This window comes from Somniosus microcephalus, chromosome 9 (genome assembly GCF_052327205.1).
Source record: "Somniosus microcephalus isolate GS21.2 chromosome 9, FLI_Smic_1.0, whole genome shotgun sequence".
NCBI lineage: Eukaryota > Metazoa > Chordata > Chondrichthyes > Squaliformes > Somniosidae > Somniosus > Somniosus microcephalus.
The window spans coordinates 38,817,748-38,845,656 of record NC_140995.1 but is presented as its reverse complement, the minus strand read 5'-3'; the positions used below and the strand labels follow the sequence as shown (position 1 = coordinate 38,845,656).

At 44.2% G+C, this 27,909-nt stretch overlaps 1 protein-coding gene across 1 annotated transcript in view; it reads left to right on the top strand.

Annotated features, from left to right (window-relative positions):
• The first annotated feature begins 10,799 nt into the window (after window positions 1-10,799).
• LOC147112348 (uncharacterized) overlaps window positions 10,800-27,909 on the top strand; it is a 168,178-nt gene continuing 151,068 nt past the window's right edge. The window contains exons 1-2 of the mRNA XM_085996521.1: window positions 10,800-11,101; window positions 12,273-12,304. Coding sequence (XP_085852647.1) covers window positions 10,921-11,101; window positions 12,273-12,304 — 213 coding nt within the window. The 5' untranslated portion in view covers window positions 10,800-10,920. The remainder of the gene's footprint in view (window positions 11,102-12,272; window positions 12,305-27,909) is intronic.

Below are 27,909 nucleotides of genomic sequence, written 5' to 3'. Positions count from 1 at the left end.
AATATAGGAAACACAGCACTCAAATTGTGCACAGCAAGATCCTAAAAAATAGCAAAGTGATAATGAGCAGATAATCTTTTTTTAGTGATGTTGATTTAAGGATAAATATTATCCAAAACACTGGGGATAACTCCCCTGTTCTTCTGCGAAATAGTGCCATGAGATTTTTTACGTCCGCCTGAGAGAGCAGACGGGGCCTTGGTTTAACGTCTCATCTGAACGACGACACCTCCAACAGTGCCGCACTCCCTTGGTACCAAATTGGCCAAATTGGCTGCTGCATTTCCTACATTACACCAGTGACCAATGGAGATCAAGGAGTAAATTTGCAGGCAAATTGCAGGAAAATGCAACAACTATACAGTAGTGATAATGGAGGGACATCAATTATCCTAATATAGACTGGGATAGTAACAGTGTAAAGGGAAAAGAGGGGAAGGAATTCCTGAAATGCGTACAAAAGAACTTTCTTGATCAGTGTGTTTCCAGTCCAATGAGGAAAGAAGCAGTGCTGGATCTCATTCTGGGGAATGAAGTGGGGCAAGTGGAGCATGTTTCTGTGGGAGAACATTTGGGGAACAGTGATCATAATATCATCAGATTTAGAATAGTTATGGAAAAGGACAAAGAACATTCAGCGTGAAAATACTTAACTGAAGCAGGGCTAGCTTCAGTGAGATGAAAAGGGATCTGGCCCAGGTGGATTGGAATCAAAGATTGGCAGACAAAACAGTAAATGAGCAATGGGAGACGTTCAAAGAGGAGCTAGTTTGGGTACCAACTTGACACTTTCCCACGAGGGGAAAAAGAAGGGCATCCAAAGCAAGAACTCCCTGGATGACTAAAGATATAGAGATTAAAATGAAACAGAAAAAGGAGCCTTATGAGAAATGTCAGGTTCATAATTCAGTAAAGAACCAAGCTGAATACAGAAAGTACAGAAGAGATCTAAAAATGAAATAGGTGGGGCAAAGAGAAAGCATGAGAATAGATTAGCGACTAACATAAGGGAACCCAAAAGTCTTTTATGAACATATAAATAGTAAGAGGGTAGTCAATGAAAAGGTTATTGATGAGTAAGTGCCACTTGATAGCACTGTCAACGACACCTTCCATCACTTTGCTGATGATTGAGAGTACACTGATTGGGTGGTGATTGGATTTGTCCTGCTTTTTATGGACAGGACATACCTGGACAATTTTTCACTTTGTCAGGTAGATGACAGTGTTGTAGCTGTACTGGAACAGCTTGGCTAGAGTCGTGGATAGTTCTGAAGCACAAGTCTTTAGCACTACAGCCGGGATGTTGTCGGGGCCCATAGCCTTTGCTGTATCCAGTGCGTTCAGCCTTTAACACGCGGAGTGAATCGAATTGGCTGAAGACTGGCTTCTGTGATGATGTGGAGCTCAGCAGGAGGCTGAGATGGATCATCCACTCGGCACTTCTGACTGAAGATGGTTGCAAACGCTTCAGCCTTGTCTTTTGCACTCACGTGCTGGGCTCCGCCATCATTGAGGATGGGGATGTTCATGGAGCCTCCTCCACCCGTTAATTGTTTAATTGTCCACCACCATTCACGACTGGATGTGGCAGGACTGCAGAGCTTTGATCTGATCCGTTGGTTGTGGGATCACTTAGTTCTGTCTATAGCATGGTGCTTCTGCTGTTTAGCATGCATGTAGTCATGTGTTGCAGCTTCCCCAGGTTGGCACCTCATTTTCAGGTATGCCTGGTACTACTCCTCTACACTCCTCATTGAACCAGGGTTGGTCCCCTGGCTTGATGGTAATGGTAGAGTGAGGGATATGCTGGGCCATGAGGTTACAGATTGTGGTGGAATATAATTCTGCTGCTGCTGATGGCCCACAGCACCTCATGGATGCCCAGTTTTGAGCTGCTAGATCTGTTCTGAATCTATCCCATTTAGCATGGAGGAAGTGCCACACAACACGATGGAGGGTGTCCTCAGTGTGAAGACAGGACCTTGTCTCCATCAGGATTGTGCGGTGATCACTCCCACCAATACAGTCATGGACAGATGCATCTGCGGCAGGTAGATTGGTGAGGATGAGGTCAAGTGGGTTTTTCCCTCACGTTGGTTCTCTCACCACCTGCCGCAGGCCCAGTCTGGCAGCTATGTCCTGCAGAACTCGGCCAGCTCGGTCGGTCGTGGTGCTACCAAACCATTCTTGGTGATTGACATTGAAATTCCCCACCCAGAGTACATTCTGCACCCTTGAAGATTGCAGAGTGGGCTGGGGTGGGTGTGCCCTTGTTGTATCTAAATCCAATGCCGAGGTTGATGCCACATGGTCCGTCCAGTTTTACTCTCTTGTAATTTTTTGCAGCAGTTTTGATACAGTGGTGTTCAACATGGAGGAGTACTGATTCATCAGCTGAGGGAGGGCAAGAGGTAGTAATCAGCCCATGTTTGACCTGATGCCATGAGACTTCATGGGGATCGAAGTCAACGTTGTTGTCCCCCAGGACTGTACCTGTCATGGACTGTCATCCCGACTGTATACCACTGTGCTGCCATCTCAGGTGGGTCGGCCCTGCTGGCGGGACAGGACATACCCAGGGATTGTGATGGAGGAGTCTGGGACATTGCCTGATAGGTATCATTCTGTGAGTATGACTATGTCAGGCTCTCCCAATTTTGACTCAAGTCCCCAGATTAAGTCCTAATGTGGAGGACTTTGCAAGGTTGACTGGGCTGGGGGATGCCCTCTTGTCGTTTCCGAATCCAATGCCTATATTAATGCCGAGTGGTCCGTCTGGTTTTATTCTTACTGTTTTTTTTGTTGCGGTTTGGTGCAACTAAGTGGCTTGCTAGGCCATTACAGAGGGCAGTTAAGAGTCAGCCACATTGGTGCGGGTCTGGAGTTACATATAGGCCAGACCAGGTAAGAATGGCAGGTTTCCTTCCCTAAAGGACATTCGTGAACCAGTTGGGTTTTTATGACAATCCGATAGTTTCATGGTCACCAATACCGACAGCATTTTTTTATTCCAGATTTATTTAATTAACTGAATTCAAATTCACAAGCTGCCATGGTGGGATTTGAACTCACATCTCTGTATTACTAGTCCAGTAATAAATCCATTATGCTACCATACCTGTACAAATATCGTGCCTTTATCACAGGAAAACGTCCCAAGGGGCTTAATAGAATTTTTTTAAGACTGTCTAGCTCCACAGGTTTGTATAGGACACGCTATGAGTATTTTATTTCTCTCTTCATCTTAGGTTTCTCTGTTGTTTGTTGAATTAACCAGCTGTCTGTACTGTTTTTGAACACTTCCAAGATGTGCCCATCCTCAGCTGAATCAGATGGAGGTGCAAAATGGAAGACAAGGCAACGCCTCAGAGTGAGAGAAAACTGGAGGGTAAACTAATTCAGGGAGCTGTGGTGCAGCTCCCGCCAGCTGCTTGAAACAGCATTTGCAGAGGGGTAGGAGCAGTTCACATGTCCATCCCCTCTACCAATCAATGACCGATAGAACTGTGGATAATAAATAAGATGAGAAAATCTATTAGGTATTAAATTTGATACATGGCGTGCACTTTCCATTGAAAATTCCTTTGTCATCTTGGTGCTCACTGACATACATTGGCTCCCGGTGCAGTAATGCTGCGATTTTAAAATTCTTATCCTTGTTTTTAAATCCTCCCACGGCCTCGCTCCCCTCCCTATCTCTGTAACCTCCTCCATCCCCACAACCCTCCGAGATCTCTGCGCTCCATCAATTCTGGCCATTTGCGCATCCTCAGTTTTCTTTGCTCCACTATTGGTGGTCGTGCCTTCAGCTGTCTAGGCCCTAAGCTCTGAAATCCCCTCCCTAAATGTCTCCAACTCTCCACCATTCTTTAACTCCTTTAAGACGCTCCTTAAAACCTACCTCTTTGACCAAGCATTTGGTCACCTGTCCTAATATCTCCTTACATGGCTCAGTGTCAAATTTTGTTTGATCACCCTCCTGTGAAGCGCCTTGGGACGTTTTACTACGTCAAGGGTGCTATATAAATGCAGGTTGTTGTTGCTGCTGGTCCTGTGCAAAACTCCTGATACTCCCTGCAGTACCTGTGACAACCTTAGGTGGCACTGTGATAGATGTTTTCAATGTTAACGGTATCACAGCTTGCTTGTCACAGAATGAATCACATCAGGTGTCAGACAATAGCTGCTATTTTACAGCAAATACTAAATTTGGTTTGTGAGTTGCCCCATTCCATTTCAAAATGCATTGAAAAATCCTCTAGAAACCTCTTTTATGGTAACTCTTATTATATGAGTGTCTGAAATACCTGTTACACTCAGGTGGCTTTATAATAGATGTTTTCAATACAGGTATTAAGGGTGTCACAACTCTACCTGTCACGTAACATTTGTGTGACACAGTAGCTGCTATTTTATTGTGAGAATATATCATCCTGCAATTGCACAATCTGGCCATCAGGTTCCTACAAATTAGGAACATAGGAACTGGAGTCAGCCATTCAGCCCCTCGAGCCTGATCCGCCATTCAATTAGAACATGGCTGACCTGTATCTTAACTCCATCTATCCACCTTGGTTCCGTACCCCTTAGTACCCTTGCCTAACCTAAATCTATCTCAGTTTTGAAATGTTCAATTGACCCCCAGCCTCAACAGCTTTTTGGGGGAGAGTGTTCCAGATTTCCACTACCCTTTGTGTGAAGAAGTGCTTCCTGACATCACCCCTGAATGGCCTGGCTATAATTTTAAGGTTGTACCCCCTTGTTCTGGACTCCCCCACCAGAGGAAATTGTTTCTCTCTATCTACCCCATCAAATCCTTTAATCAAATTTTAAAATTCATTTAAAAAACTAATCGAAATGCTTTTCCTCTGTCATTTTCTTTTCAGTAACTAAAATTGCCATATCTAAAATATGGATATGACTAAAAAAAAATAATTACCTACTTCACAATAACACAATTACATGAATCATCTTTTATGCCTTTCAATGTCTTAATTAAGGTTTTTACTTGAAGGCCTCACCCTCTCCCAAAAGCCTGGGCTTCGATTTGATATTTTTGCCCAGAGACGGAATTTGGATTATGCATTCTAAGCATGTGCAGTGTGTCTAATTTTCCAGATGAATCAATACCTTTCAGTCTGCTGTACTGATGGAATATTTTTCTTCTCACCCTTTTGATCAGCATGTTCTTCAAATCATTTTGAAAAGCAGGAGTAAGCTTTGTTGAAGTAAATGTTATATTGAACCTTTTTAGGAGAGGCTGTGCGTGTTGTTCGTTTTGATTTAGTGATAGATTTTTGTTAGGCAAGGGTATTAAGGGTAACGGGTAGATGGAGTTAAGATACAGATGAGCCATGATCTCATTGAATGGTGGCACAGACTCAAGGGGCTGAATGGCCTGCTCCTGTTCCTATGTTCCCATTCCTATGTCCTCAATGTGAGTGTTTTAAGAACATGAGAAAAGGTCAAGGATGAGAAAAGGCCATTCAGCCCATCAAGCTTGTTCCTTTATTATTTGAACTCACAGCCAAGTATTCAGCTGCATTCCCCAAACATCTTTGATTTCGCTACCTTATCTAGTAGATCATTCCAAACATTTATCACTCTTTAAGTAAAGAAATTTCTTCTAATATCCACTTTAAATGTATTTTTTCTTGTTCTACTGGCCTGACCGACTTTAAAGTGAAAGCCACACGTTTAATACTTCAGGCCGTTTAATACTTTATATCGACCAATTCTGTGCTCCAAGTGGGCAGTGTTGCTCACAGAGGGCACATTGTGCCAAACTGCAAGAACTATTAAAATGAATGGGCAGGCTAAGAACCTGCGATGCCCCCGCTGAGAACATTTACAACCTCAGGACATCCCAAAGTGCTTTACAGTCAATGAAGTACTTTTGAAGTGTAGTCACTGTCCTTCGTTGCAACAGTGTCTACACTTCAAAAGTACTTCATTGGCAGTAAAGCACTTTGGGACAACCTGAGGTCATGAAAGGTGCTATATAAATGCAAGTCTTTCTTTTAATGTAGGAAACGCAGCAACCAATTTACACACAGCAAGATCCCATAAATGACCAGATAATCTGTTTTCGTGATGTTGATTGAGGGATAAATATTGGCCAGGATTGGCTTAACTCCACTTACCCGCCTTTGCTTCACATCCCTTGATATTCTTACCTAACAAAAACCTATCAATCTTAGTCTTGAAAGCTCCAATTGTCCCAGCATTTTGGGGGAGAGGGTTCCAAATTTCCACTGCACTTTGTGTGAAAAAGTGCTCCCTAACTTCGAACGGCCTGGCTGTCATTTTAAGATTATGTCCCCTTGTTTTGGATTCCCCCATCAGTGTCATTGGGGAACATGATACACAGACAAGACACCCGGGAGAACAGCCACAGTCAGATCCTGTATCTGCTGAGGTTCGCCTATCGTGTTATTATATAGAACTACTATTTTACAATTGTGAATAAAGTAGATTTGGAGGAAGCTAGCTTTCAGACAGAGGAACTGTTCAGACAGCTGCTCACTGGGAGCGCAACAGATTCCTGTCACCAGCACAGTAGTCGCTGCTGTAAACCTTAGGCAAGTTTCCTAACTGCAAATGTCTCCGCTAACCCAGCAGCAAGTAGGAACCCGGTTGTTAGCTGCACGCCAGTTCACTTTCCAGGGTAATGGCAGATAGCAAGAGGTCTGTAATACAGGGACAGGAGTCGGCCATTCAGCCCCACGAGCCTTTTCCTCCAAATCTTCTCGGATTCCTTGACACTCCCTTACTCCACTTGCTTCCTCAAAGAGTGTGGTTATTGCTCAGGTAGCAGCTGCCACCCTAGAAAAGGAAATTTACATACCCAGATGTTCGTGAATAGCCATTTTCGACAAATATCGAGGTCAAATTTCCTTTCCAAAACTTATTTTTTTGCATGGATTGCTAATCAGCAGGGTTCTTGGATGAAAAAGGCTTTTGTAGACCTTCAAAGTACAACATTGTAGGTGGGTGATGCAATTATCGGTCGACCCATGGAGTTCAGCCTCAGTTAGAACTTAAGATGTAAGCAATCTATACTTTGATTTGTCTCATGGTAAATCTTTCATATTATAGCCAGACCTTCTAAATAAGCTCTCACAGCTTGTAAGGTGTATTGTTAATATTTAGGCATTGCCATCTTGCTGCAATAGGCTGTCAGTCTTCGACATCCTGCTGCCACTGTCTAAGGCTGAACCAGGCTGTTCGCAATCTTGGCATCTTATTTGATCCTGAGATGAGCCTCTGTCCCCAGATCCTCACCATCACCAAGACCGCCTACTTCCACCTCTGCAACGTTGCCTGTTTCCGCCCCTGCCTCAAATCATCTGAAATCTTCATCCATGCCTTTGGTACCTCTATTCCAGTGCTCTTCTGACCGGCCTGCCACCTTGCACCCTCCGTAAACTTGAGCTCATCTAAATCTCTACTGCGCATACCCGAAGTCGAACCAAGTTCCATTCACCCATCACCCATGTGCGCGCTGACCTACATTGGCACCCGGTCTGGCAATGCCTCGATTTAAAAATTCTTATCCTTCAAATCCCTCCATGGCCTCGCCCCTCCCTATCTCTGTAACCTCCTCCAGCCCTACAACTCTTTGAGATCTCTGCGCTCCTCCAATTCTGGCCTCTTGCATATCTCAGATTTTCACCACTCCACCATTGGCGGCCGTGCCTTCAGCCATCTAAACCCTAAGCTCTGGAATTCCCTCCCTTAACCTTTCCGCCTCCCTACCTCTCTCTCCTCCTTTAAGACACTCCTTAAAACCTATCTCCTTGACCAAGCTTTTGGACCTTGGGACCTTTAACTACGTTATAGGTGCTATATAAATGCAATTTGTTGTAGTTGCTGATTTGCATGGTCTGGGGTTAACACGAGAAATACCCATTGTCTTTCCAAGGGCCAATAATTTGATTTGTTTTGTTGGGTTCAAAGAACCATGGAAACATAGAACTTACAGCACAGAAGGAGGCCATTTTGCCCAGTGTATTGTGCTAGCTTTTAGCTGCTGTAATTAAAAACTGAACCTCCTGTCTTTCTCTCTGTCCATAGCCCCATATCTTCTTCTGTTTCAAATGCTTCTCCACTTTTCCCTTAAAAGATGCAATGGTCTCTGCTTCCAATGCTCCATGTAGCAAAGAATTCCATCCTCCAACAATTCTGCACATAAAGAAATTGCTTCTAACCTCTTTTTTCTCTTTTTGAGTGACAATTTTAAATTGATGACACTTCTTCACTGAACGCTCAACCAGAGGAAATAGTCTTTCCCTCTTCACTCTATCTAAACCCTTCATCATTTGTATTTAAATAATCCTCCATTAAGGTGCTCTCTATGCCTTTGGAATGGGGCTTAAACCCATCTCACCTTTCTAACTTTGAGCTGGGAGTACTCCCAACTGGAGTAACTATGGCAGCGCAACCTGAACACATTGCATAGCTTTGCAGGACATCATGATCTCACATTTTAAGAACTTCTGACATGGGTAGGGGTCGGATGTAACCACACTGGACTCAGGGTGAAGCGTTTGACACATCACTCTCGTGATGTCAGGAAGCACTTCTTCACACAGAGGGTAGTAGAAATCTGCAACTCTCTCCCCTAAAAAGCTGTTGAGACTGGGGGTCAATTGAAAATGTCAAAACTAAGATTGATAGATTTTTGTTGAGTAAAGATTTTAAAGGTTATGGAACCAAGGCAAATAGATGAAGTTAAGATACAGAAATAACAACAGAAAATGCTGGAAAAACTCAGCAGGCCAGGCAACATCCTTGGAGAGAGAAATAGAGTCAATGTTTCAGGTCAAAACCCTTCGTCAGGACTGAAAAAGCACAGGAAATGAAACAGATTAAAAGGCCAGTTTGGGGGCTGGGAAATGGGGATGAGAGAACAAAAGAGAAGTGAAGAGACATTAAGAGGTATTCAAAACAAGACGAGATGGTGATAGGACTAGTGGAGAGACAAAAGACAGCTCTAGATTAGGTGTGAAATGTGCTGGCAGAATGGGAGACAGCTGCCATGTGGGAGAGGAAAAAAGGGGGAAGGGCAAAAACAAAGGTGTGGATAAAAAATATGTAAAAATGTAACAGGGGCTGAGGTTATGATCTGAAATTGTTGAACTCAATATCGAGTCCGGAAGGCTGCAAAGTGCCTAATCGGAAGATGAGGTGCTGTTCCTCGAGCTTACGCTGGGTTTCCGTGGAACAATGCAAGAGCCCGAGTACCGTGAGGTCCGAGTGGGAATGGGGCAGTGAATTAAAATGACAGGCGACCAGAAGCTCGGGTCACCCCTATGGACTGAATGGAGGTGTTCCGCAAAGCGGTCACCCAATCTGCGTTTGGTCTCCCCAATGTAGAGGAGACCGCATCGTGAGCAGCGAATACAGTATACTAAATTGCAAGAAGTACAAGTAACATACAGTTAAGATACAGATCCACCAGGATCTAACTGAATAACGGAACAGGCTCAAGGGGCTGCATGGCCTCTTCCTGTTCCTACTGTCCTCTGTCAGAGTCCTTGATGCCTTTAGCTGTAACCGTTCTCTGTGACACAATTAGATTTGTTTCATTTCTAGTAGGGAATGGATGAAGGTGAGCAAGGTTCAAATAACCAAGTGACTAAAGTTTCCTGTTCTTGAAATTCAGTTACCAGATATCATTATTACGTCTGTAGGTAAGTATCTGAAGGAGAAAGGAATAGAAGGCTCTGCTGATAGGGTGAGATGTAATAGAGTGGGAGGAGGCTGCTGTGGAACAGAAACACCGGCATAGACCGATTGGACCGAATTGCCTGTTTCTGTGTTGTAATTTCGATGTAATTCTATGTCTGCAAAAATTAGCAACAATCTATTTATTTTGGGTGGAATTAACAAGTGGGCGTAACTAGACATTTTGGTGACTAGACCAAGCCTTTTGGTTTTCCGTTCTTGTACTGCATAACACACAACTTCAACTGTTTCTAGTCACGTTTTATCCAAAACATAAACCCCTCTGAGAAGTTCATCTCTCCAGCTGACCCCAACGTTTGCTGTCACATACCGTAAGCAAAACTGTTCAACGCCGAGTTCTCGTTTGGCAAGGGTAAATGAGATTGAAATGTAATCCTGTTATCAAAGGGTTTAAAAAAAAAAAATTTGCTTCGGTTTGGCTATTCCCCTTCACTGCTGCAAGGGTTAAACGGACTGTGCAATGCGTCGCTTTTAAATGCAGCATCTCCCGGTTTCACACCAAGTCTTGGCGTTGCTGTGAGAATGCTGTGTCAGACATCAGTGAGGGCGGGGGGCGGGGGGCGTGAAACAGAATTCTTCAGAGTTGGGCCGGGAGACCGTCACATTGTAGAACTGTAAGCAAATCTGCCATGTTCCTAAAACCCTGCTGTATTGCGCGTTTAATGTATTATTATGCTGATGATCCAAACCCATCCTCTCTGATCGAGCATCCTGAAATGAGGACTGTTATTTCACGGGTCGTGTCGATGGCAGCGTGAAACCGACACGTCTCTCCTCTCCACCTTTAGGTGGAAATTGAATGGCACGTTTTAGATTATGCCCGAGGTTTTTTTTTAGTTCACGGGGACTGCAGTGTGCACGATGGTGAGACTGCTGCTTTGCATCCTGCTGAGTCATGGACGGGTGCCCTCCACTTTTATGTCGAATCAATAATTCTCCTCCTCCCCCCCCCCCCCCTCCTCCTCCTCTCCCACACGTCCCAGGATGGCTGTCTGCAGTGGAAGCAGGGCTCCCAAAATATCAGGAGCCCTTCCCCCGAGCTCCTGGGAGATATATATAAAGTGCGTGATGAGGTGTAGACATTGAATTATATAAAAAAAATCCCCTGAATCTTCACATCCAGGTAATGTTGCAGCAGAGAAGAGGCACTGCCCACAGCCACGTACAATGATAGCAGCGGCGTTCTTAGTCCTCCTCAAGCCCTACAGTGTCCAATGCATCTTGCTGCTCCTCCTGCTTCTACTGGCCACCATCGCTACCATCTTGTTCTTCTGCTGCTGGCACCGTAAACTCCGCAAGGCTCGGCATCCCATGAAGTCTGTCGGCTCGGGCCGTTCCAGGAGTCGAGGTAAGCAGCCTTCCTGTCGTTTTCCAACCGCTCTGCGGATCTCTTCCCTCCCCACTCTCCATCGCGACCTCCTCCTCATAGAATCGCCCCCGCCTCCCCATCCCCTCACCCATCCCATCCCCATCTCCCCTCCACTCCCTCCCACTCCGTTACCCCATTCCCATCCCCTCACCTCCTCATCCCATCTCCCCCTCCTCCCTATCCCCATCCTATCCCCTCACCCCATCCCCTCTCCTCCTCCCCATCCCATCCCCTCACCCCCTCATCCTATCTTCCCATCCCCTCACCCCATCCCATCTCCTATCCTCCCCATCCCCTCACCTCATCCCATTCCCTCGCCTCATCCCATTTCCCCCTCCTCCCTATCCCCATCCAATCCCCTCACCCCATCCCATCCCCTCTCCTCCCCACCCCATCCCCTCACCTCCTCCCCACCCCATCCCCTCACCTCCTCATCCTATCTTCCCATCACCTCACCCCATCCCATCCCCATCTCCCCTCGTCCTCCCCATTCCCTCACCTCCTCCCCATCCCATCACCTCACCACATCCCATCCCCTCACCTCCTCCCCATCCCATCCCCTCACCTCCTCCCCATCCCATCCCCTCACCTCCTCCCCATCCCATCCCCTCCTCCCCATCCCATTCCCTCACCCCATCCCCTCTCCTCCTCCCATCCCCTCACCTTCTCCCATCCCATTTCCCCCTCCTCCCCATCCCATCCCCTCACCTCCTCCACCGAGCCCATTCAAAGCATCTTTCCTCTTATAGAATTTTAATTCAAATTCGGTGCATGCGAATAAGAGCTGGGCAACCTTCGGAAGATTAGCTGAGTGTTTTTAAATAAAGGCAAATTCCAGACTGCGGCAGTATTGACCGACTCCCCGCCCCATACATACTGATTTAAGACGTTCTTAGCAACGGGATAGTGTTAAATTAATGTTTTAGAATATAACTTTTTTTACCAAGACAGCCATTAGCTGCTTATATTCATCATAGAGATATTTGCATGCGATGAGTTGGGGCCGAGTGCGCTATTTCTATCAAACTGTAGCTGTATATTCTGACCCCTAACTAAACTACGAAATACGTAACGTTACGATTACAGTGTTGTGACTTGCTTCTGTGTAATAAATCTTTTTTTTTTCTTCCCATATTTTATTGTCTCCCAGATGCAGGGATGAGATCGCACTTCCGTTCTGAGGTACAGTAATCTGTTGTCGCTTTCTGAACTCAAGGTCATGCAAAGTTACTTAGAGATATTTCTCGTCGGGCTCAGCTCAGACTTAGCATGGCGGTGAAATGATAACTCGCTCGAAAGATGCGGCGACAGATGAGTTAGCATATCTTTTTTTGGAACAGTAAGGTTTATCCCATGGGAAATGGGTCTAGAACTTCACTTTTGTTGAGAATATTTTTAGATGAAAATCAATAATGTCGAAGTTAATGTCATATTAATGGGACCGTGAGCTTCGTGGAGGCACCCAGACTACTGTGGTGGGTGGGATTCATTCGGTGGACAGGCAGAAATGGAGCAATCAGCATCGTTATCGATAGTCACCAGAATCTCAGGATCAATTCACCCGCACTAAGCCGAACCCTCCTCGGAAACTCGTGTCACTGCTTTTAGTGAAAGGGTCTGCAATAAACGGGTTGTGTTTCACTGGCGCTGGGTATGAGGTCCACCGGAGACCTGGAAGTCAGGGGATAAAGGAGAAGAGAAACATCTTAAAATGGAGATAATCGGCCTCAAGGTACATGCCATGGCTAGTTCAGACAATAATGAATGTATTGCCCCTGTCTGGTAGAAAATTATGGATTGTTTTCAAATCCGTCTGTGGCCTCGCCCCTTCCTATCTCTGTAACCTCCTCCAGCCCTATAACCCCCAGATCTCTGCGCTCCTCCAATTCTGGCCTTTTGCGCACCCCTGATTTCTTTCAGCCCACCATGGTTGTGCCTTCAGGGGCCAAGGCCCTAAGCTTTGGAATTCCCTCCCTTAATCTCTTTGCCTCTCTACCTCTCTCTCTTTTAAGAGGCTCCTTAAAACCTACCTCTTTGACCACCTTTTGGTCACCTATCCCTACTGGCTCAATGTCAAATTTTGTTTGATAACGCTCCTGAGAAGCATCTTGGGACACTTTACTACGTTAAAGGCGCACTATAAATGCAAGTTGTTGTTGTTGTATGGATACACAAGGGAAGCAGAAGGAATAAATCCCCAATTTAAATCAATATGTTGGAGTTTGTAACATTTTGGAGTTCATTCTCAGTCTGTGAGTCCCTGACTTCAGAGAAATAAAGATTCTGGGACTGAGCAAACATGGCAATGTCAGAAGGTTTGTGGCGACTTTCCAACATTCAGAGGACCCTGTTTATTTGTCCACCAAGCTAATGCAGAAATGGCAGTGGCTCTTCGCACTGTGCCATCAGTGTTTATAGCAGGCCTTTAGGGGTTAGCCAAACACGCAGTCAAGGTCGGTGGCTTTATATGAGGGTGGGGGCATGGGAGCACAGTTTCTGTTTCCCCTCCATACAACACACCCACCCTTACTACTTCCATTCTGGTGACAAGTTTTTCCCTCTGAGAAAACATATACAGTATGTACATGTGTCATGGATATTACAGTCCACGTTAGTCATCATATTCTGTCAGTCAGGAAGATGTCAAGGTTATTATTAATAAAGTCACACCTGAGCTGTAAAAGGTTATTGAGGAATGGAATTAAATGTTCCCCTCACTTTATAAATGTTTCAAAAGTATTAACAGGTGATCTGCTTTATGAGGTTGCATGAAAATTCATGTGACATCTGAATAGTTATTATTCCATTGCAAAGGAATGTAGGAGAGACTCAACAGGGCAGTGAGTTCAGTTCTTGAATGTGGGTTTAAATCCAGCCCATATCGATGGGATGAATGTCTCTCCTCTCCACTGGCTGTAAGAGTCCAAAGTGAAACAGTTTTGGGGAAGTCTCCACTAGAAACAGAAAATGCTGGAAATACTCAGCAGGTCAGGCAGCATCTGTGGAGAGAGAAATAGAGTCCTGATGAAAGGTCATCGACCTGAAATTTTAACATAGATACATAGAAGATAGGAGCAGGAGTAGGCCATTCGGTTCCTCGAGCCTGTTCTGCCATTTAATGAGATCATGGCTGATCATCCAAATTCAGTACCCTGTCCCTGCTTTCTCCCCATATACTTTGATCCCTTTAGCCTTAAGAAATATATCTAACTCCTTCTTGAATATATTTAATGAATTGGCCTCAACTGCCTTGTGTGGTAGAGAATTCCACAGGTTCACCACTCTCTGGGTGAAGAAATTCCTCCTCATCTCAGTCCTAAATGGCTTACCCCTTACCCTTAGACTGTGACCCCTGGTTCTGGACTCCCCTGCCATCGGGAACATCCTTCCTGCATCTAGTCTGTCTAGTCCTGTTAGAATTTTATAAGTTTCAATGAGATCCCCTCTCATTCTTCTAAACTCTAGCGAATATAAACCTAATCGACCCAATCTCTCCTCATACATCATTCCTGCCATCCCAGGTATCAGTCTGGTGAATCTTCGCTGCACTCTTTCCATGGCAAGAACATCCTTCCTCAGATAAGGTGACCAAAACTGCACACAATACTCAAGATGTGGTCTCACCAAGGCCCTGTACAACTGCAGCAAGACATCCTTGCTCCTGTACTTGAATCCTCTCGCTATGAAGGCCAACATACCATTTGCCTTCTTAACCGCCTGCTGCACCTGCATGCTTATCTTCAGTGACTGGTGCTCAAGGACACCCAGGTCTCGTTGCACTTCCCCTTTTCCCAATCTATTGCCATTCAGATAATAATCTGTCTTCCTGTTTTTGCCACCGAAGTGGATAACCTCGCATTTATCCACATTATACTGCATTTGCCATGCATCTGCCCAATCACCCAACTTGTCCAAATCGTACTGGAGTTTCTCTGCATCCTCCTCACAGCACACATGCCCACCCAGCTTTGTGTCATCTGCAAACTTGGAGATATTACATCTAGTTCCCTCGTCTAGATCATTTATATGTATTGTGAATAGCTGGGCTCCTAGCACCGATCCCTGCAGTAACCCACTAGTCACTGCCTGCCACTCGGAAAAGGACCCGTTTATTCCAACTCTTTGCTTCCTGTCTGCCAACCAGTTCTCTATCCAAGACAGTACCTTACCCCCAATCCCATGTGCTTTAACTTTGCACGCTAATCTTTTATGTGGGACCTTATCGAAAGCCTTCTGAAAGTCCAAATACACCACATCCACTGGTTCTCCCTTATCTATTCTACCAGTTACATCCTCAAAAAATCCCAGTAGATTAGTCAAGCATGATTTACCTTTTGTAAATCCATGTTGACTTTGTCCGATCCTGTCACTGTTTTCCAAGTGCTCTGCTATTACATCTTTTATAATGGACTCTAGCATTTCCCCACTACCGATGTCAGACTTACCTGTCTATAATTCCCTGTTTTCTCTCTACCACCTTTTTTAAATAGTGGGGTTACATTAGCTAACCTCCAATCCATGGGATCTGTTCCAGAATCTATAGAATTTTGAAGATGAACAGCAATGCATCTAATATTTCTAGGGCCACTTCCTTAAGTACCCTAGGGTGTAGATTATCAGGCCCTGGGGATTTATCAGCCTTCAATCCTGTCAATTTCTCTAACACCATTTCCCTACAAATACCGATTTCATTCAATTCCTCCTTCTCATTAGACCCTATGTTCCCCGACATCTCTGGGAGGTTATTTGTGTCCTCCTTTGTGAAGAAAGAACCAAAGTATGTATTTAATTGGTCAGCCATTTCTTTGTTCCCCATTATAAATTCCCCTGATTCTGACTGCAAGGGACCTACGCTTGACTTCACCAATCTTTTTCTCTTCACATATCTATAGAAGCTTTTACAGTCAGTTTTTATGTTCCCTGCAAGCTTACTCTCATAATCTATTTTTCCCCTCTTAATTAATCCCTTTGTTCACCTTTGCTGAATCCTAAACTGCTCCCAATCCTCAGTTTTGCTGCTTTTTCTGGCCAAATTATATGTCCTCTCCTTGGATCTTATGCTGTCCCTAATTTCCCTTGTTAGCCATGGTTGAGTCACCTTTTTTGTTTTATTTTTATGCCAAACAGGGATGAACAAATTCTGTAGTTCATCCATGCGATCTTTAAGTGTTTGCCATTGCCTATCCACCATCAACCCTTTAAGTAACATTCCCCAATCCATCCTAGACAACTCGTGCCTCATACCATTGTAGTTTCCTTTATTCAAATTCAGGACCCTAGTCTCTGAGTCAACGACTTTACTCTCCATTTTAATGAAGAATTCTATCATATTATGATCACTCCTCCCCAAGGGGCCTCGCACAACAAGATTGCTAATTAATCATTTCTCATTACATAATACCCAGTCTAAGATGGCCTGATCTCCAGTTGGTTCCTCGACATATTGGTCCAGGAAACCATCCCGTATACACTCTAGGAATTCCTCCTCCACAGTATTGTTATTAATTTGGTTAGCCCAATCTATATGTAGATTAAAGTCACCCATGATAACTGCTGTGCCCTTATTGCACGCAGCTCTAATTTCCCATTTAATGCCATCCTGCCATCCCCAACCTCAGCATTACTGTTTGGGGGGTCTGTATACAACTCCCACTAATGTTTTCTGCCCCTTGGTATTTCTCAGCTCTGCCCATACAGATTCCACATCATCAGAGCTAATATCCTTCCTTACTGTTGTGTTAATCTCCTCTTTAACCAGCAATGCTACCCCACCTCTTTTTCCTTTTTTCCTGTCCTTCCTGAATATTGAATACCCCTGGATGTTGAATTCCCAGTCTTGGTCACCCTGGAGCCATGTCTCTGTAATCCCAATTATATCATATCTGTTTACATCTATACACCCTTGATTTCTCTGCCTTCCACTTTTGCTTTTCTCCTTCCTGTCTTTTGTTTCTATCCTTGCTTTCCTTTCCTCTGTCTCCCTGCACAGGTTCCCAACCCCCTGCCATTTTAGTTTAAACCCTCCCCAACAGCACTAGCAAACACTCCCCCTAGGACATCAGTTCCGGTCCTGCCCAGGTGCAAACCGTCCAGTTTGTACTGGTTCCACCTCCCCCAGAACCAGTTCCAATGTCCCAGGAATTTGAATCCCTCCCCCTTGCACCATTCCTCTAGCCACGTCTGAAATATCCTTCTATTTCTACTCTGACTAGCACGTGGCACTGGTAGCAATCCTGAGATTACTACCTTTGAGGTCCTATTTTTAAATTTACCTCCTAACTCCTTATATTCAGCTTTTAGGACCTCATCCTGTTTTTTACCTATATCGTTGGTATCTATATGCACCACAACAACTCGCTGTTCACCCTCCCCCTCCAGAATGCCCTGCAGCCGCCCCGAGACTTCCTTGGCCCTTGCACCAGGGAGGCAACATACCATCCTGGAGTCTCATTTGCGGCTGCAGAAATGCCTATCTATTCCCCTTACAATAGAATCCCCTATCACTATAGCTCTCCCACATTTTTTCCTCCGTCCTGTGCAACAGGACCACCCATGGTTCCAGGAAGTTGGCTGCTGCTGCCTTCCCCCGATAAGCCATCCCCCTCAACAATATCCAGAGTGGTATATCTGTTTGAAAGGGGGATGGCCACAGGGGACCCCGGCACTAACTGCCTGCACCTACTACTCTGCCTGGTGGTCACCCATTCCCTTCCTGCCTGTGCAACCTTTACCTGCAGTGTGACCAACTCGCTAAACGTGTTATCCACGATGTGCTCAGCATCGCGAATGGTTCAGTACGTATCCATTCGCAGCTCCAACGCCGCAATGCGGTCTGTCAGTAGCTGCAGCTGGATACACTTCCTGCACACATGGTGCTGGATACACTTCCCGCACACATGGTCGTCAGGGACACAGGAAGTGTTCCTGATTTCCCACATAGTGTAGGAGGAGCATTCCACGGGCCAAGCTGTGCTGCCATGACTTACTCTTTAATAAATTCAAATTACACAACAGAGACCCTAGAAACTATAATCCACAAAAATTAAGTTTGGAAAATCTCTGTTTCTCTCTCCACAGATGCTGCCTGACCTGCTGAGTATTTCCAACATTTTCTGTTTTTATTTCAGATTCCCAGCATCTGCAATATTTTGCTTTTGTATTGGGGAAGTCTCCAGTCAATTACTATTGGATATGAGTCCACAAAGGAAGAAGAATGGGCCTTTCTCAGGACGTCTCAAAGTGCTTTACAACCAATGAAGTACTTTTGAAGTGTAGTCATTGTTGTAATGTAGGAAACACAGCAGCAAATTTGCACACAGCAAGCTCACACAAACAGCAATGTGATAATGACCAGATACTTTGTTTTTTAGTGCTGTTGGTTGAGGCTCTTCTTTGAAATAGTGCCTTGCGTTCTTTTACTTCCACCCGAGAGAGTAGACAGGGCCTTGGTTTAATGTCTCGTCTGAAAGACGGCACCTCCGACAGTGCAGCACTCCCTCAATACTGCACTGGGAGTGTCAGCCTAGATTTTCTGCTCTAGTCGCTGGACAAAAAAGCACAAATTGTATGTAATTCGCCACAAATTGATACTATTGGCAGACTCACCAAAGAAGCCATGAGGGTTCCAGGTGTACACAAAATGGAAGAGTTCACAACATGGGCAAATATGAGTACACTCTTGAGGTTCAGATCAATCTGCATGGTAGGGGCAAGTAAAAGAAGGTTTATTATGTCTCTGGGCTCTGCTAAATCCAATCAGGGCAAGACTGGGTATTGACTGAGGGAATGGGTTCTATTTAATCCACAGCACTGGCATTTCCCACTGCAATGAACCTGAATCTAGATTTTTTTTCCAGTTGCTGTGTTTTCTGACTTATTTCAGACTTTGCAGATCATCCTTTCTAAATCTCTGCTGAAAAAAAATAATCAGTTTGGATTATTAGAATAAAAATGGCAAACATAAAAAAAAGCAGCAATAGCTTTTATATGATCAAAAGTTTTTTTTAAACAATGTTCTATATTTATTACAGAAACTCCAAATTACCCGTCTGTTATTTTTTAAATGTTTGCGATTTTGTACAAAATAATGAATACATTCCTTTCTCTACTGCCCAGTAATCAGTAAGTACTACGTCTGGGTAAAGAAAATGATACTTGTGTCTCCAGTAGCTGCCGCCATTGCTATTGGCCAATGCTGCAACAGATAAAGGCTACAAAGTGCCATCATCTGCTTTTCTGACTTGTGATGAATCAGACTCTGACCCACTTATCCATAGATAAGGCGGCAAAGAAGCACGAAGAATGGTCGTAAATGTCTACTTGTAATTACATGGAATTCACAGAAGCCCCAACCTCATCACCTCATTTACCGGGTAACAGCACCGATCCCCTTTAAGGGATTTGCCAGGATCCTACGCACATCCAATCCTGTTATAAGAACATAAGAACATAAGAAATAGGAGCAGGAGTAGGCCAATTGGCCCCTCGAGCCTGCTCCGCCATTCAATAAGATCATGGCTGATCTGATCCTAACCGCCAATCCACTATGACAGGACTATCTCCTGAATCTAACAGCATTTGACACACGAAAACAGGAGCAGGATCAGGCTACACGGCCCCTGGGCCCGCTCCGCTACCCACAGGGCCATGACCTATCCGAACCTAGACTCATGTCCAAATTCCTGCCCGCTCCCCGTAACCCTTAATTCCCTTTTCTACTAGGAAACTGTCTATTTCTGTTTTAAATTTATGTAATGATGTAGCTTCGACAGCTTTTTGGGGCAGCATATTCCATGGACCTACCACCCTCTGAGTGAAGTAGTTCCTCCTCATCTCAGTTTTGAAAGAGCAGCCCCTTATTCTAAGACTATGCCCCCTAGTTCTAGTTTCACCCATCATCTGGAACATCCTCCCTGCATCCACCCGATCCAACCCCTTCATAATCTTATATGTTTCAATAAGATCGCCTCTCATTCTTCTGAACTCCAATGAGTAGAGTCCCAATCTACTCAACCTCTCCTCATATGTCCATCCCCTCATCCCCGGGATTAATCGAGTGAACCTTCTTTGTACTGACTCGAGAGCAAGTATGTCCTTTCTTAAGTATGGACACCAAAACTGTATGCAGTATTCCAGGTGCGGTCTCACCAATACCTTGTACAACTGAAGCAATACCTCCCTATTTTTATATTCTATCCCCCTAGCAATGAAAGCCAACATTCCATTGGCCTTCTTAATCACTTGCTGCACCTGCATACTAACCTTTTGAGTTTCGTGCACCAGGACCCCCAGATCCCTTTGTACTTCAGTACTTTCAAGTTTCTTGCCATTAAGATAATAACTTGCTCTACGATTTTTCCTGCCAAAGTGCATAACCTCACACTTTCCAGTATTGTATTCCATCTGCCAAATCTCTGCCCACTTACTTAGCCTGTCTATGTCCCCTTGCAGGTTTTTTATGTCCTCCTCACTCACTACTTTCCCTCCCATCTTAGTATCATCTGCAAACTTTGATGTGTTACACTCGGTCCCCTCCTCCAAATCGTTAATATAGATTGTAAAGAGTTGGGGACCCAGCACTGACCCCTGCGGAACACCACTGGTTACTGATTGCCAATCTGAATATGAACCATTTATCCCAACTCTCTGCCTTCTGTTAGATAGCCAATCCTCTATCCATGCCAGAATATTACCCCCAATCCTGTGATTTTTTATCTTAAGCAATAATCTTTTGTGTGGCACCTTGTCAAATGCCTTTTGGAAGTCTAAATACACTACGTCCACTGGTTCACCTTTATCCACCCTATATGTTACTTCCTCAAAGAACTCCAGCAAATTTGTCAAACATGACTTCCCCTTCATAAAACCATGCTGACTTTGTCTTATTAAATTATGATTATCCAAATGTCCTGCTACTGTCTCCTTAATAATGGACTCCAAAATTTTACCTACCACAGATGTTAGGCTAACCGGTCTATAGTTTCCAGCCTTCTGTCTACTACCCTTTTTAAATAAGGGTGTTACATTAGCAGTTTTCCAGTCTGCCGGGACCTTTGCTGAGTCCAGGGAGTTTTGGAAGATTATTACCAATGCATCCACAATCCCTACCGCCACTTCCCTCAAAACCCTGGGATGTAAGCCATCAGGTCCAGGTGATTTATCCGCCTTGAGTCCCATTATTTTACCAAGTACTACTTCCTTAGTGATTTTAATCGTATTTAGCTCCTCCCCCCCTATAGCCCCCTGCTTGTCAAGTGTTGGAATATTCTTGGTGTCCTCTACTGTAAAGACTGATACAAAATATTCATTCAGTGTTTTTGCCATCTCCATATTTCCCACCATTAATTTCCCGGTCTCATCCTCTAAGGGACCAACATTTACTTTAGCCACCCTTTTTCTTTTTATATAACTATAAAAACTCTTACTATCTGTCTTTATATTTTTTGCTAATTTACTTTCATAATCTATCTTCCCTTTCTTAATCAATCTTTTTGTTATTTTTTGCTGTCTTTTAAAGTTTTCCCAATCCTCTATCCTCCCACTAGATTTGGCTACCTTATATGCCCTTGTTTTTAGTCGAATACTATCCTTAATTTCTTTACTTAGCCACGGATGGCTGTCTTTTCTTTTACACCCTTTTTTTCTCAGTGGAATATACTTTTTTTGGAATTTGTAAAATAACTCCTTAAATGTACACCACTGATCATGTATCGTCTTATCCTTTAACCTATTTTCCCAATCCACTTTACTCAATTCCGCTCTCATACCTTCATAGTCTCCTTTATTCAAGCTTAGCACGCTTGTTTGAGATACAGCCTCCTCACCCTCTAACTGAATATGGAATTCAACCATGTTATGGTCACTCATTCCAAGGGGATCCTTTACTAGGACATTTTTAATTAATCCTGTCTCGTTACACAGGACCAGATCTAAGGTTGCTTGCCCCCTGGTTGGTTCAGTTACATACTGCTCAAGAAACCCATCCCTAATACACTCAATGAACTCATCCTCAAGGCAGCCCTGCCCAATTTGATTCGTCCAATTTATATGATAGTTAAAATCCCCCATAATTATAGATGTTCCCTTATTACAAGCCTCAACTATTTCCTGATTGATACTCCGTCCAACCGAGTTGCGACTGTTCGGAGGCCTATATACTACACCCACTAGTGTTTTTTTCCCCTTATTATTCCTTATCTCCACCCAAACTGTTTCATTATCCTGATCCTTTGACCCAATATCATTTCTCTGTATTACAGTGATTCCTTCCTTTATTAACATAGCCACCCCACCTCCCCTTCCTTCCTGCCTGTCCTTCCTGATTGTTAAATAACCTGGTATGTTTAATTCCCAGGCATTGTCACCCTGCAGCCATGTTTCTGTAATGGCCACAAGATCATACCCATATGTAGCTATTTGTGCCTTTAACTCGTCTATTTTGTTACGAATGCTACGTGCATTCAGATAGAGAACTTTCAAATATGTTTTGTGACACTTAGTTCCTGCTATTGCCCTTTTTATTACTTTACCTTTTACTCCACACCTTCTACCCCTTCCTGACACGCTCTGGTTTTTAATTTCCCCACTGCTACCTAAGTCTTTGACCTTCTCTGTTGTCATTTTTATTATTTGCTCTCTAGGAACCTCCCCCCCACTAGTTAGTTTAAAGCCCTCTCTACAGCCCTAGTTATATGATCCGCCAGGACTCTAGTCCCAGCACTGGCCAAGTGAAGCCCGTCCCAACGGAACAGCTCCCTCCTGTCCCAGTACTGGTGCCAGTGTTCTTTCCAGATTTATCTCAGAAACAACACTGACCTATATTAAAAGTGAGTGTTGTGTGTTACCCAAATCATATGGCTAATCTTCATTCCCTGAAGTGGGCAAAGGTTTCTTCAGCAATATGGTCCAAGTGTTCCTTTAGCACAGACAGTCCACAAGATATATGAAGACTAACTGATCAATAAAATGTGTTTTCAAAAACAGCTGCTCGACAAAAAATACCACTGGGTTATACGGTATGAAAGCACATTAGCGACAGTACTTTAATATCGGCCTGATAGAAATATTTATTATAACACTGACAGAGTTCGCTTGGCTTGCCTGCAGTTACAGACTCCCTGCTCAAGTGGATGAATATAAGGTATAATCATAGAAACAAAAGTATGAACTATTGCCTGAGGGACATATACGATGCAGTATTTACAAGTAAAGTACAAAAAGGTCAAAACATTGACATCCTTTCCACAAGTGTCAGCCTTGGCTCAGTGGGTAGCGGTCTCACTCCTGAGTCAGAAGGTTGCTTGTTCAAGCTCCACTCCAGAGATTTGAGCACAAAATCTAGGCTGACACTCCAGTACAGTACTGAAGGAGTGCTGCACTGTTGGAGGCGCCATCTTTTGGATAAGACATTAAACTGAGGACCTGTCTGCCCTCTCAGATGGACGTAAAAGATCCCACTGGCTGATATTCATCCCTCAACTAACACTTAAAAACAGATTATCTGATCATTATCTCATTCCTGTATATGGGACCTAGATGAGTGCAATTTAGCTGCCATGTTTCCTACATTACAACAGTGACTACACTTCAAAAACATAATTAATTGGCTTTAGAGTGCTTTAGGACGTCCTGAGGCATGAAAGGCGCTATAGAATTGGTAGTCTTTCTTTCTTGCTGTGTGCTAATTGGGTGTGATGTTTCCTACATTACAACAGTGATTACACTTCAAAGTACTTAATTGGTTGTGAAGTACTTTGGGACGTCCTGAGATCGTGAAAGGTGTTGTTTCAATACAAGTCTTTCTTTTCTTTTTCCACTTGACCAGTAGATGAGCAGGGACTTTGGAAAAATGCATTATTGCATTTGCTATCTGCAAATAGGTTAGTGTAGAAAGTATGGGACTGGAATTTGCAGTTGTATTGATGGTAAAACTGTCAGCGCTCACCGTCATTATTGTGTAAAACTGACAGCAACCTTTGCTGTCTGCACTTGCCTAGTTAAACGCGGAAATCTGGAAGTTGCTGTCAGTGATACCTCGCTCCTCCACAGTTGCGCTGTTGCAGTCGTCGCAGAATCAATTAACACAGAATCAGTAATTTGGCATGAACCTCAGCTTTTTACGCAGTATTCTCACTGTAAAAACCATTGAAAAAGTTAAGCCTTGTTGAATGAGGTGTAACTGAGTTTTTAATGGTGTACTAAGTCATAATTACTGCTGAACCACCTCTCTGGCCCTGAAAAACTAATATTATAAGTGTGGTGTGTTATTCCATCCATTCCATGGTAAAAATTCCATAGAGTTTTAAAATAATAAAAATTATTTTGTTTTAAGTTTGTTTATAATATTTCAGCTTCTACCTTAATCCCATGTGGATGTTCTAATCTTTATTTCACTCTGTAAAATGAATAAAAAGTAAATGATAATCAGTGCTTTTTACTTCCGGGTTTGTTGTCTATAAGAATTCTTCAATCTGATTGGCTGTTCAGCCTGCTTGATGACGCCACTGATCCTGGACACCACAGATCCCCTATAAATGGCGGCAGATTGAAATTGACATTGTAATAGGGGAAATCAATGAAACAGAGCCCGCTAGCTCTTTGTGGACGGCTTTCTTTGAGGTCAGCGGAAAGCAATGTCCCTTCGCCGCTGACCGCAAAATCCGGGCCTATATTTTTTTCAAGCTCCCCTTGCACCTCCCTTTCAAAACAGTTGAGAAAAATGCCATTTTTGGTTGATCCATAATCCCAGTGTCACAGAATTAGCACCAAAGGAGGCTATTCGGCCCCTTGTGCCTGTGCCGGTCATTATCAGGAAACCAAACATGCAAGTGCCCCCTTGTGAGGAGGCACAATAATAGAACAATTCAAACATAAAATCTAATTTGAAAAAAACCAAAAATAAACTTATAAACTAAATCATTATAGTAGTATCTGTGTCTATCAGACAATCTATATTCTGCGGTACCCATTGGCCGTAGATGGCCTTGAGCATATCAGTAGACACTGTATGCTCCTACTCCAGGGCCACCCAGGCACGGCCAAGGCATGAAAGAGAGGCAGGAAGCCAGAGCAACCACCCCAATAGGCCTTGTCCATGCTGGACCTGTGATTGGCCACCTTTGGTAGGCCCAGTAGCAGACCCACGAGAAGGTCCTTCAACTTGCCCTTCTTCCCCCCACCCCCTCCCTTCCTTCCCCACCAGGTGACCAAAGGTCAGGAGTGCAGGGCTGCAATACAACCCAAAATTGAGGAGCAGCCCCCTCAAATAATGCAATATGGGTTGCAACCTCTCACACTTCACAAAAATATAGAAGAAAAAGAAAAGTAAATTCGCGGATGATACTAAATTTGGTAGGGTGGTAAATAGCGAGGAGGGTAGCCTCAGTCTGCAGAACGATATAGATGGGTTGGTCAGATGGGCGGAACAGTGGCAAATGGAATTTAACCCGGAAAAGTGCGAGGTGATGCACTTTGGGGGGTCTAACAAGGCAAGGGAATACACAATGAATGGTAAGACCCTAGGCAAGACGGAGGGTCAGAGGGATCTGGGTGTGCAGGTACACAGATCCCTGAAGGCGGCGGAACAGGTGGATAAGGTGGTAAAAAAGGCATATGGGATACTTGCCTTCATTAGCCGAGGCATAGAATATAAGAGCAAGGAGGTTATGATGGAGCTGTATAAAACACTGGTTAGGCCACAGCTGGAATACTGTGTGCAGTTCTGGTCGCCACACTACAGGAAAGATGTGATCGCGTTAGAGAGGGTGCAGAGGAGGTTCACCAGGATGTTACCAGGGCTGGAGCGCTTCAGCTATGAAGAGAGACTGGGCAGATTGGGTTTGTTTTCCTTGGAGCAGAGGAGGCTGAGGGGGGACATGATTGAGGTGTACAAAATTGTGAGGGGCATAGATAGGATGGATGCTGAGGAGCTTTTCCCCTTAGTAGAGGGGTCAATAACTAGGGGGCATAGATTCAAGGTAAAGGGAGGGAGGTTTAGAGGGGATTTGAGAAAGAACTTTTTCACCCAGAGGGTGGTTGGAGTCTGGAACTCACTGCCTGAAAGGGTTGTGGAGGCAGAAACCCTCACAACATTTAAGAAGCATTTGGATGAGCATTTGAAATGCCATAGCATACAAGGCTACGGGCCAAATGCTGGAATATGGGATTAGATTAGACAGGGCTTGATGGCCGGCATGGACACGATGGGCCGAAGGGCCTCTATCTGTGCTGTATTACTCTATGACTCTATGACTCTAAAAGAAAGACTTACATTTATATAGCGCCTTTCACAACCTCAGGACATCCCAAAGCGCTTTACAGCAAGTGAAGTACTTTTGAAGTTTAGTCACTGTTGCAATGTAGGAAACGTGGCAGCCATTTTTGGCACAGCAAGGTCCCACAAACAGCAATGTGATAATAACTGTTCTTAGTGATGTTGCTTGAAGGATAAATATTGGCCAGAACACTGGGGAGAGCTCCCCTGTTCTTCTTCAAAATAGTGCCATAGGATCTTTTACATCCACCTGAGAGAGCAGACAGGGCCTCGGTTTAACATCTCATCCAAAAAATGGCACCACCGACAATGCAGCACTCCTTCACTCCTACTGTGCTTAAGTCTCTGGAGTGGGACTTGAAACCACGAGCTTCTGACTCAGAGGTGGGAGTGCTACCAACTAAGCCACAGCTGACACAGTAGAAGGACCTGTGTATCTGTGAAGTGGCCTAAAAATTTATTGCACACCACTGCTCTGTGACACAGAGCCACATAGAAGATATTAGGACAGATGCCCAAAAGCTTGGTCAAAGAGGTAGGTTTTAAGGAGAGACTTATAGGAGGAATGGGATAGAGAGGCAGAGAGGTTTAGGGCCAAGGCCACTGAAGGCATGGCTATCAATGGTGGAGAGATGCAAATCAGGGATGCACAAGAGGCCAGAATTGGAAGAGCGCAGAGATCTCAGATGGTTGTAGGACTGGAGGAGGTTACAGAGATAGGGTGGGGCGAGGTAGGGAGGGATTTGAACACAGGGATGAGAATTTTAAAATCGAGGTGTTGCTGGACTGGGAGCCAATGTAGGTCAGCAAGCACAGGGCTGATGGATGAACGGGACTTGGTGCGATACAGGGCTGTTATAGTGCAGATAGACAACATAAATTACCAATTTTTGGTAATTGCAATTCCTATCTCATTATTTGAAGATAAAAACATATTCAGACTTTATATTTTGATCTGTAACATGACCATAAACTAATTTTAGATAAAAATTTTAAATTACAACATATTTAACTGTACCAAAGGGTTGATATTGTAAAATGGTTAACAGCAGCAGAAACTTGCATCAGCAAGTTGCAAGTGTCAGCTTGGTTCAGCCTTTGCACTCTGACCGTCGAGGCAGAAGGTCATGAGTTCAAGCCCCAAAACCAGGATTTGAGCACGGAGACTAGGCTGGCACTTCAGTGCAGCACAAAGAGAGAGCTACATTGTCAGAGGTACCATCCTTCAGACTGATGGGTTGAAACCCTTCTCTGTCTGCAAGGAACCTAGGTGAAATGAGTTTGACCAGTCTCAATCTAGTTCCTACAACATAATTTGACACTAATTTGCAATCTCATTAAGGAGATCATGGGATGGCTGGTGTGTGAACTCTTGTGCAGTGGCGGTGCTTTTCTGAGGTTGGGGCTGATAAGTGTAGTTGGGGCAGTATAGAGCGAGCTCTATTCTGCAGCTGGCTGTACCATACCTGACTGGGGGGTGGTCAATGAGTGCTTGAAATATCAGCAGTAACATGCC